Raw genomic sequence first — 12652 nt, forward strand, 5'->3', positions numbered from 1 at the left:
CAGAAGTGAGCAAGCTACTTATGTAAAAGACTTTTATAAATTATTATGATTGGAAGCTTTTAAATTCAAATATTCGAGTGCAAAGATACAGTAAATTCAAGACTAACCTAAATGTTCCTACACCTCTGGGATATGATATCACACAGTTCGCTTAAATATGGTCAGCTCATTATTATTTTTTGTTTGTTTTTTATGTGTTTTATTTACATAGAAGACTGACAATGAAACAAGCCGACTACATCTATGCTTCTCAGATGCAACAAGTTAGGTCCCCATGTTTACCATGTCTTTTATCCTTTGCTAAAACCTTTAAATCACACAATACAGAACATGTAATGATGGCCACATGTGAACGTACACATATACCACAAAAACAGAGCTAGGAAAAAATGGGCATATGTTAGAAAAATATATGTCAGTTTTATTACTCTGTTCAGCATTACACACATATATGAAATTTATATTTCTTTTGATCATAAAAAGAGATGTCAAATAAATAGTGAAAACTAATACTTATTGTTGCATTTAAACCTTAGTTCATTGAAAATGCCTGAATGAAAACCTTTCACTTATATACTTTACCAAACGTTTCAGTAAAACAGCTCCAGTTAAAATGGGAAGCACTGTAGTGGTCATTCCATTTTAAAACTCCAATGAAAAAAGGGTTTGTATAAAATGGTGCTATGTAACTACTGCTGTTTTTTTTTTTTTTTTTTATTTTATGGAATTGCATTTAACAAGAACATTTCCTGCAATTCACCAATAACAATTACAGCGCCATGCAAACAAGTGAATGAAAACCTGAATAACATTAGCTACCACATAAACGAATTTGAAAAGGAAAAAAATGAAGGTTAGACTGTCAAAATGATTCTCAACTTCATTAACTGCTGGATTGCAAACATAAATGTTTGTTTTATATTCAGCATTCATATCAGTAGCAGCCTATAATGCAAACAATTCTGACAAAATTCAATTAATGCAAACATGAAATGGTTGATTTCATTCTTCTAATCTACATTTATTTTTAATTTTTTTATATATACAGATAATGGTGAAGGACAAATTTATATATCTGTATGCATGCATGCATGTATGCACAGTGGATATAAAAAGTTTAGACACCTCTGTTAAAATGCCAGGTTTTTGTAATATATAAAAAATGAGACCACAATAAATCATTTCAAAACTTTTCCCACCTTTAATATGATCTATAACCTGTACAATTCAATTGAAAAACAAACAAATCTGTTAGGGGGGAAATATAAAAAATAAAAAAAACGTACAATAAGCTGGTTGCCTAAGTGCGCACACCCTTAAACTAATACTTTGTTGAAGCACGTTTTGATTTAATTACAGCATTCAGTCTTCTTGGGTACACATCTGCCATCAATTAGAGAGACTCTGATTAACCCCAAATAAAGTTCAGCTGTCCTAGTAGGATTTTCCTGACATTTAGTCAGTTGCCTGATACAGCAAAAGCCATGGTTCAGAGAGCTTATAAAGCATCAAAGGGATCTCATTGTTGAAAGGTATCAGTCAGGAGAAGGGTACAAAACAATTTCCACAGCATATGATATACCATAGAACACAGTGAAGACAGTTATCAAAAAGTGGATAAAATATCGGACAACAGCGACGTTGCACAGAACTGGACGTCCCTCCAAAATTGATGAAAAGACAAGACAAAAACTGGTCAGGGAGGCTGCCAAGAGACCTACAGCAACACTGAAGGAGCTGCAGGCATTTCTAGTAAGCAACCCCAAAGCATGATACTGCCACCACTATGCTTGACCGTAGGGATGGTGATCTTTTGGTGATGTGAAATGTTGTTTTTGTTCTAAACGTACCTTTTGGAATTGTGGCCAAAATGTTCAACCTTGATCTCATCAGACCATAACACATTTTCCCACATGCTCTTGGGAGACTTCATGTAATGTTTTGCAAATTTTAGCTGGGCCTGAATGTTTTTCTGTATAAGAAAAGGCTTCCATCATGCAACCCTACCCTATAGCCCAGACATAAGGAGAATATGGGAGATTGTTGTCACCTGTAGTACACAACCAGTACTTGCCAGAAATTCCCGCAGCTCCTTCAGTGTTGCTGTAGTTCTCTTGACAGCCTCCCTGGCCAGTTTTCATCTTGTCTTTTCATCAATTTTGGAGGGACGTCTAGTTCTTTGCAATGTCACTGTTGTCCCATATTTTCTCCACTTTTTGATAACTGTCTTCTCTGTGTTTCATGGTATATCGAATGCTGTGGAAATTTTATTTTACCCTTCTTTTAACAATGAGATCCCGTTGATGCTTTGCAAGCTGTCTGTGAACCATGGCTTTTAATGTAGCACGCAACTGAGTAAATGTCAGGAAAATCCTACTAGGACAGCTGAACTTTATTTGGGGTTAATCAGAGTCTCTTTAATTGATGGCAGACGTGTACCCAAGAAGACTGAATGCTGTAACTAAATCAGAAGTTGATTCAACAAAGTATTAGTTTAAGGGTGTGCACACTTATGCAACCAACTTATTGTACGCCTTTTATTTTTTATATATTTTCCCCCAACAGATTTGTTTGTTTTTCAATTGAATTGTACAGGTTATAGGTCACATTAAAGGTGGGAAAAGTTTTGAAATGATTTATTGTGGTGTCATTTTTTTGTATCACAAAAACCTGGCATTTTAACAGGGGTGTGTAATACATTTTATATCCACTGTATGTATGTATGTATGCAAATGCATATACATGCACATATGTATGTATGTAAGTACGTATGCACACATATGTATGTATGTACGTATGTAAGCACATATGCACGCACATATGTATGCATATACTCATGTAAGTATGTATGCATGCACATATGCATGCATGTAAGTATGTCCACATGCATGTATGATCTAAGTACATATTCATGCACATATGTGTCTATGTATTTATTCATAGGTGAAGTTCTAGATCTTGATTTGGAAAACAAATATTCTTAGCTCACAAATAAGTGAGCCAACAGAATACAAAGTTTTGTACTAGGTTGTGAACCTGGGAAACATAATTAAATTCCTCAGGAAATGGCTGATGAAAAGCAAGGGCTATGACAGATGTGGACTTTATCAGGGTATTTGGTACAGTACCATAGTTTAAGAATTGGAGGTTAAAGGTATAACATTTCCATTAAGGCAATTAGACTGATGAGAACTTAAAAGGAAGGAAGGTATTTTCTGTAGAAATAAAGGTTGTGAATAAGGAATCAGAAACCCTCGGCTGCACTAAATGTATGCAGTACCTGGGAGGGCATACCTGTAGGTCACAACATACAAGACAGAATAGACCTTTTTTGTTTGCTGAGGACAAAAATCAGCCAAAGACAGGAGGATTAATCTGTTGTATGGCAAGGTAAAAGAGTTTCAGTTGTATGATTTTGTGCTCACATGTGTGCAAGTGTGCATCTGTGTGTGTGTGTGTGTGTGTGTGTGTGTGTGTGTGTGTGTGTGTGTGTGTGTGTGTGTGAGTGTGTGTGTGTGTGTGCACCCGTACATGCATGCACCTGGTTTGCAAGCTTGGGATTGTGCTACTTCAGAGCAGATTGTACAGCAACTAAGCTACATTTTACATTATCATGAGTCAATTTTCCAGCTTAGGGTGCAATACAAAAATTTTCATAATGTAGTTTAACTGTATACTTTTGAGAAAAATACTTAAAAGTGAAAAAAAGAAAAAACTCAATAGTTATCTATGAGTCTTGCTTCACATACTCATTTACAAAAATAATAAGGAATGAACTTATAAGTAATTTTTCAGCATAAGTAATAGAAAACCTCCTGTCAAAAGTAGGTGCAGTTTATATGAAATTAGAAAAAGCTTGTCTTCTTACTGCAAAGTGAATTCAATTTATTCATGAACTTCATGTAAGAGGTATAGTAAGGTAAAATACTAAGCTTTTATCGTCTGCATTTTTAAAACCAATAAAAGCAGAGACATAAAATTCAATAGTGGCATGCAGGTGATTACTACAGCTTCTTAGTGGGTTTTGTGTGTGTGTGTGTGTGTGTGTGTGTGTGTGTGTGTGTGTGTGTGTGTGTGTGTGTGCATGTGTGCGTGTGTGTGTGTGCGTGTGTGTGTGTGTGTGTGTGTGTGTGTGTGTGTGTGTGTGTGTGTGTGTGTGTGTGTGTGTGTGTGTGTGTGTGTGTGTGTGTGTGTGTGCGTGTGCGTGTGTGTGTGTGTGTGTGTGTGTGTGTGTGTGTGTGTGTGTGTGTGTGTGTGTGTGTGTGTGTAAGAACCATAAGAACCATGACCCGATGTTTCTGCAAACAGAAAATGTGTAGGTATGTGCGTGTGAGTATGTGCTTTCATCTAACCCCCCAAATATAATAATACGATAATAAAATAATGAATAAATGTTATAATAATAATAAGATAAGATAATAATGAATAAATGTTATAATAATAATAAGATAATATAATAATGAATTAATGTTTCTTACTGAAACAAGAATGTGTATGAGAATGAAATTGTCAGCCTTTCATGACTTCTTTTGTCATTTTAACATACCTGTGTTTGTATCCTGTTTAGACCTCGGAACCACAGAATTTGTCCACGTCGTAATTCTCGTTCTGCATAGTCAATTTCTTCAACATCTTCATTTAGTTCTTCGTCTGGAATCTCCTCTTTCTGAGTCAGATGACCTGCTGCCTTTAGAAACTTTAACCTGCTTGTTGGAATAGTTGCTATGGCCTGAAATATGAATTACTGGTTACTTTTGCAGTTCTGAGGTAATGTGATCAAACAGAATTACTTCTAGGTGAAAGTTACAATTTAATTACACACTGATACTAAGTTAACATCTGCAACATTGTGGTACAGGTATTTGCTGCTTCTAGATTTCATTACTGAACTTATAAATACATTTCTGTCTAGCTAATTTTACTAAATATTAAGCATTTTTGACTAATTATTTTCTCTCTTTTTTCCATATAACTGTACCAGAATTATTTTATTATAACAACATTATTGATAAAGGGTGACTTTTTATAAGGACTGGAGATGTCATGACCTGAGCAAGTAGGAAACATTTAATTACAAAAGGAGAATCTTCAGTTTAGATTGTGCCTGTGGGGTAGAAGGATAATGCCCTAACTAAGACCCATGTGACCTGAGTTCAAACAGATGGCGCAGCTAAAGAGATTGGGGAGTTAGGCGTACATTCGGGGCATATTTCTATTGGGCGATTTGCCTCAAGGAAAGGAGAGAATCAACTGTGCGTTGTTAATTCTGGCTGGAGCTGTCCTGCTGTTGTGGAAAAGAAGAGTGGAGCAGCACTGATGCAAACTGCATGCCCTACCCATGTGGAGAAATAAAAACTCTCCAATTATCCCTGCTGGTTACCTAATGATAGCCTGTCTCAACTGACTCTTGCCTTTGGTGAAGAGGGAACAAAAGGGCCGCTGCAAGGGATGGTGATGATGATCAGCAGGTAGTGGGAAGGTGGAGCAAAAAGTATTAAAAAATTGATTTCAGATTTCTCATAAGTGACTAGTGAGTGACTTAAGTAGGCCATATTTATGTATAGGTTGACTTGGCACCCCCTTGCTCAGTCACTGAGCTGTTGCTCCAACAACTAGATACTACAGTGACATTGGTCTAGGTATGTGGGTTCCCCAGAACTTGTTTTTATTATTTTTTGGCTACATACCTCTGATTCATCATCATCATCATCTTCATTACCATCATTAACCCCCCCCCCCTTTTCTCATTTTTACATACGGTCTGGGTGTCATGTCAACTGTCTCCATCTCTCTCTCAGTTTAGTATTACACTCCTACCTTCTTCGATAGTCAGGCTTTACTGCCACAGGTCTTCTCTCACACAATCCATCCATTTCTTTGCTGGATGCCCTTGTTTCCTCTTGCCTTCTTACTGTCTGTCTCAAATCATCTTCACCAGATTGTCTTCTGCTTTTCTGCACATGTACCCAAACCAAAGTAATCTGTTCTTTGACCTTCTCTACAATTGGAGCTACTTTGGCTTCTGCTCTAGTATCTTCCTTTCATCTGTCCCACAGTGGGCATTCTACCGCCCATCTCAGTCACTTCATATCTCCATCATCTCTAGCGTCCTCAGCTGCTCTGCCTTCACTGCCCAGGTTTCTGCATCATACAGTAGTACTGGTTGCACCACTGTTTTATACACCTTACTTTTCAGCTTCTTTGGCATTCTTCTGTCCTGCAGTCAATCAGCACAGAGTGTCATGGGTAGTCTGATTCTAGCTTTGACCTCCTGGTTCAGACTCCCCTTCCCCTCAGCCACCCCTCCCAGATACTTGAAGCCACTAACCTGTCCACTATTTTCCCTTCCACCTCACTTCCCAGCTTCTTCTGATTTCCCTCATTTGCTGCCATTTTAGCTGTCTTATGTAAACGCAGTTTCATCCCACGTGCCTTCAGTTTGCATTCCATTCCCCTACCCTTTGCTGACATTCTTGCTCAGAGTCTGCCTATAATTCCACGTTGTCTGCACATAGCAACTTGTTAATCTGTCTCCTATAACCAGGTTGCTAATGTATGCCAACACCAGTATAAAGAGCCGTGGGCTCAGAGCTGAACCCTGATGCACACCTACTCCCACTAGGAACCCCTCTGTGAGACTTGAGTCTTCCATCCTTGAACTTAGCTTGCATTAATTCTACTAATGTGTCAGAGAGGAACTTCCAACCACTGCAGGACTGCCCAAATCAGCTTTCTTGGGACCTTGTCATATGTTTTCTCCTAGTCTAGGAATACCCAATTGGATTCTTTCCTTATCTCCAAATTGATTCTTTATTCATCTCTAGCTTCTTTTCAACTATCTGTCTGACTGCAAACATTGGGTCAGTTGTACTGTATCCTGATCTGAATCTGAACTGCTCATCTTCCATCTTACTTCCTGCTATCCTGCGTATTCATTTATTAATCATCCTGTCCAGACCATACATGCAGTATGACAGCGGTTTGATACTCTGTACTGCCCACAGTTGCGGATGTCCCCATTGTCCTTGTATACTGGCACTAGTATGCTTATTCTCCAGTGATCTGGGACACATCTTTTCCCACATACTGCTATACATACATACATACATACAAATATTTCAGACATGGGCATTAATGCCCTTACAGCCTGCCAATATACCAAAACTGTTGCTCCCTTAATAAGTGTCCAGGCTGTTATTAAAACTATATAAGCTAGTACTTTCTTTAATTTAATTTCGTAGTCTAGTTCACACAACAGCTGTTCTCTCAGAGAAGCAATTAGTACACTTGTCTTTCACACAGGATTTTCTACATAGGTTATCTGATGATTCTCTACAAATTTTTGATAACCACAAACATTCCCAGAGGTAGCTGTCATTAAATGCACTATATACCTGAACAAGGTCTCCTCTTAGATATCTATATGAGATACTATACTATACTATACTATACAAGCTCAGATATTTTAGTCTTTCATAATAACAAATGTTCACATCCTTGGATGTCCTTGGTGTATTTCCAATGTACTCTTTACACTTTAATCATGCTTGTCTTCTTATATGGTTTCCATGTTGTTATTCCATACCCAGGTTTGGGTCTAACATAGCTAAAAAACAATGAATTCATGATTTCTGATTTCCTAGACTTCATAAATTAGTTTATACAACCTATAGTTCTACAACCATCATTAACCAATTGGTTGATATGATTAGGAAAAAAACTCAGCTGGATCTATCCATATACCAAAGTCTTTAAATGAATCTACAGTTTCAATCACTGTGTGATGTATTAATTATTCACCTTTCAATGTATGTATCCCAAATCAGTTTACCCAGTTTCAAGTCATTGTTTTGTAATATATCTTAATCTGTTGTGTCTCAGAATAAATTTTAGAATATACACACAGTTTATCAATTTGTATGGCTTTACTCCTTCCACATCTTATGTATCTAGAACATTGTTTCCCATTATGTTCATTATCTTTATATAAATTTTCTTCAAATTGTTCTTGATCTTGTCTTATGTTGTTTGTCTTTCGGCTTTTCCCGGTAAGGGGTCACCACAGCGGAACTCCGGTCGGCTAATGATTGGCAGTAGAGTTTTTACGAAACGCCGATGTGCCATCTCGATGCTCAACCTTCAATGAAGGTACGCCCATTGACGCACGCATGTCTTTTGAACGCTACCCAACCATGGGGAGGACATGCAGACTCCACACAAAAGGCACTCCCAAGCCCAGCCGAGAATCCAACGGGAGAACCTCTTGCTGATCTTGTCTTATACTATGTTTAATTTGTCTGACCAGTTTGTTTATTTCAGTTTTCAAAGTTGTAGTTAGACCTCTGTTCCTTTTCTTATACTTTTTACCTTTCACATTAATCAGGTATCTTCTTGTTATGGAAATATATCCTCCTGACATTGAGTACCTAGGTCCTGAAGTTATACATTTTTTTTTTTGCATTCAAATTCTCTTTCAAAACTTTCTACATTCATTCTGCAGATTTTCCACTGAATACTTCAATCCAATTAGTTTTATATAGTGACTGTTTAGCTTCCTTATAATCTGTAATTAATCTTTTGTGCAATGATTTAGATTTCAGTCTGGCAGAATTATCTAGCAACAAATTAACCTTTATAACCCCATGATCACTGCACATCAACAGTGGTAAAACTTGACAAGAAGTAACAGTAATTTCATTAGGACCATAAACAATGTTTAGTATGTTCCATTCCCTGGTAGACTTTTACAATCTGAAGCAATTGTTGCTTCTGAACATGTGTTGTGAATGATTTCCTTATTAATATTGCTGAATCAATATTATTCTAGTCTGTTTCTGGTAAATTTATGTCCCCAGTCTGTACTTCAGGAAAGAAATGTATGATTTCATGTAGGTCATAAGCACTTGACTTTGGTGGTCTATTCACTTCAACAATTGTTATATGTTCCAGGGTTGTCTTTATTGTCACAGTTATACAATCTATAGTATTGGTGTTATCAACCAATATATAATAATCATGTTTCATAACTATCTTTAATCCCTAACCATCTGATTTTTTGTTAGAATGCCTGTTACAGTAAAAACTTTTATACCCTGTCAGAACTGGTTTCCAATCATTGTTCTTTAACCATGTTTCACAAACAATAACAACATCAATCTTGTGGAAACACAGCAAATTTCAAATAAAAAACCCATTTTATTATTAATGCTCCTAGCATTAGTATACATCAGAGATGCACCAAATGTTGCTATCTGTGAACTGTTACATTTTTGAGTGGTAAAAATCCTGTGTTTGTCAAATACTGCAAAATATCTGCTGCAAAAAGTCTCTTCCCTGATCTTGACAACTGCACAACATCCTGTCTGAACACGTGTGTCCAAAATTAGGTTCAGATGCTCTGCACATTTCCATGTTTTTAAAAATGGGTCATTTTTTTTTTCATGTAGGTATTTACCCAAAAAGTATTTTCTTTCATGGTGACCTGACTCTTTGTGTGTGTGATTTGTGAAAACTATGTCCTAACACCTGTCTAAGCTTTGCTATCTAAGAGGTTTTAAGTTCCCTACTAACAGTCAGAGTCCTTGCAAATGAAATAATTTGTACTGACATGAATAAAAACAGATTCATACTTCCTTACGTTAAGGTATTCTAAGGCTTGTCTCACATCCTCTCTTTTGCTCCTGGCAACTATGGCACTATTTGACGTTCATTATATTCTCTGCAAATGTATCAATTCCTCTAATAACGGAATCTCCAATTACAAGAATATCTTTTCTGATCAGATCTGAAGAATCTTCGACTTCTAATTCAGTAATATCTGCTCTATCAGTTGTTACAAAGGAGTGATCTTCATCACCATTAGTCTTTTAATCCCACTGTTTTCATTGTGCATTACATTTGCAAGCAAACGATTCTCATCCAGCTGACTTTGCACATCCACAGCTCGAGCCATGTTGTCAACGTCTATTTTTGTCCTCCTTTTTATTACAGTAATGTTCTTTAATCTTTCCACTTTCAGTTTTCATTTCTTCCTTTTTCACCTGGCCCTTGCCTCTTTTTTCTACCTTCTCTTTTGGAAAAATGATGCCTTTTTCTGTAGACTGAAGGTTTTCTGATTGAAAAATGTTATAATTTCTTGTAATCCGTGTGTTACAAAGCAAAGCAGTGCCCTTTTTAGTAGGTGTTTTCTTTGCTTTACAGACATTTATCCGTTTCTTTTTCTCCCTTATTTGCTGTGAACATCTTCCTTTCTTTATTTTTTTATTTTCTTCTATATGCCCTGAATCATTAGATTGAAATTCTGAATACAAGTATTCAGCAAATCTTTTCAATAGGGGCCAAGTAATCTTTATAGACAATAGACACTTCCATTACTAAATGTGTTATATTAGCTCTTTGCCCAACATTATTTATCTCATCAGTCCAGTCATTAATATATATAACTGTTCTCCAAGCTGTGTGAATTGCACAAGTGCAATTGTCATCAAAAAGTGTAGATTTACTACAAACAATGGTAAGGAAATCATCCAACTTTTGACTTGAGGAACAATGATCACCAATGTTATCAGGTGTTCCCTTTAAATACCTTTTGCATTTAACTCACTGTACACCATACTTGGAATATTCATTAAAAGAATCCATATTCAGCTGCAAATTAATAAATCATTCTAAAAGAAAAGAATATTCAAAATCAGTTATCACAGAATTCAAAAGGAATATAAATTAACTTCTATGGGAAAAAAATCACACAGACCGTATACGACTAAGTATTAAATGAAGTGCAGTAAAGTTGTTGCTCTGACCATAGAAGTTATGAAAGTCCCACAAAAGCTCGAATTCCTTTACATCACTATCACTCACAGTTGCACCTCTTTTTAACACTAAAGATCAATAAATATCAAACCAAGTCAGGATTGTTTAGACAAGTGGTAGATTATCCTCTCTGCAGTCTGTGGTGGCTAGAGTTTGCCTGTCTGAAACCTATCTAAAATCACAGTGAAAATTAAAAGTATAACAACAAAAATATAAATCAAAGTAAATCTTCTTCTTTACAAGCTAGCCATTTCTTCCTACATACAGTGAAAGACACTGACAAAATGTTATGAGCGCCCTCAGGAGCCAGTTTCTCTCCTGTCTCAGGCAACATCCATCATATCTGCTGTGCCCACTTCTGGGCCTGCTGCTCTTCCTGATTTCATTTTCCATAGTGCTGTTCTTACTTCTTCTATGGTGGGCAGTTCCTCTTCTACCACCGTAGGCTATGTCTGGGGCAGTGCAGCTTCTCTGGTGTTTTCTTCATTGAAAAGCTGCTGGGAGTACTCCTTCCATCTGCCTTTGATGTCCTGTGGGCTGGTGTGCAAGTTGTCGGTGGCATCCCTCACAAAAGATGTTTGACTGTCTTATTTATCATTCTGTATTTGTCTTGAAGCCTGAAAGAGTTTATTTGTGTCATGCACTGAGTCACTTTCCAGAAGGTAGTAGACTGCATCTGATACTTTGTTCTCTGTTACTGCAATTTACTTTTAGCCTTTATGTTAGTCAACTAGTTTTCCTGCTGAGTCTTGTCCATCTTTTCTATCTCCAAATTTTCCCCACATTCCTTTCTTTTGATGACTTTCTGGACTTCTGTATTCCACCACCAGCTGTCCTTATGTACCCTGCTTCCACACCTGTTCTATAGTCCTCGCACATGCTGTTTTTAGATGCAGCCATTTATCTTTAGTTTCCCCTATTTCTTCTTCTTTAGGCATTAGAGTCCTGAGCAATTCCTTGAAGTCTTGTGGTTTCTCTCCAGTCAACTTCCAAGTCTTCAGAGTAGTTTCTGTTGACCTTAGATCCTTTTCTGACCACTGCCTACAGCTATTTGTTGCAATACGTGGTTTAAGCTGTAGGCTGACTGCTTCACTGGGAATGACTTTGCATTCACTGATTCTACCTCAGTACCCTTTCCTTTCTAGGAGAAAGTCTACCTGAGTTGCATGTTGGCCACTCTTGTATGTGATCTTGTGACTGTCTGTCTCTCTTGCTGAACCATATTGTGGCCACCATCAAGCCATTTGCAAGACAGAAGTATAGAATGGCCTCTTATTCTTTATTTCTGTTGCCCCATCCACATGGACCCAGGCAGCCCTCATATCTTGTTCCGTCTGTCACAATGTATGTATTCAAGTTCCAATTATCAACACCATTTCATGTTGTCCTGGTTTATCTAGTAGGTCCTCCAACTGCTGTCTGAATGCACTCTTTTACTCACTATTACAACCTTGTGCAGCATAGGCTGAAATTACAAATAGTGCCCTATCCTTACACTGAAGTCTGATTGACATGAGTCTGTCACTTATTCTGATGGCATCCCTCCCTGTCTTATGAAGCCTATCCCTCACTACAGTTCTCTCACTATTTCTAGTCTGTCCTCTTCCTTCTCCTGAATCCCAAGCTCAGTGGCTTTGCTGCACCTCCACATCTGATTATCAGTTCATTCATTTCAAATAGACTTGTTTGTGCCTTCTTATTGGGAGCAACACTATCTTGCACTATCTTTTGTAATATGCATGCCTTCCTCTCCAGAAAAAAAAGCTATGCATATCCTAGTGAGGTCATTGTCCCCCTGAAAGATGACAATCAAGCCGTAATACATATTATGCTTGGCAAA

General features: G+C 37.3%; 1 protein-coding gene across 13 annotated transcripts in view; it reads right to left on the reverse strand.

Annotated features, from left to right (window-relative positions):
* Window positions 1–12652, reverse strand: part of LOC122806731 (plasma membrane calcium-transporting ATPase 2) — a 2851771-nt gene that overhangs the window by 69598 nt on the left and 2769521 nt on the right. For all 13 annotated transcript variants that reach the window (XM_044077397.1, XM_044077394.1, XM_044077391.1 and 10 more), the window contains one exon: window positions 4547–4729. In XM_044077397.1, the coding sequence (XP_043933332.1) occupies window positions 4547–4729 (183 nt within the window). The remainder of the gene's footprint in view (window positions 1–4546; window positions 4730–12652) is intronic.

The sequence above is a fragment of the Protopterus annectens genome, chromosome 7.part0, assembly GCF_019279795.1.
Source record: "Protopterus annectens isolate FY-2018-M chromosome 7.part0, PAN1.0, whole genome shotgun sequence".
NCBI lineage: Eukaryota > Metazoa > Chordata > Ceratodontiformes > Protopteridae > Protopterus > Protopterus annectens.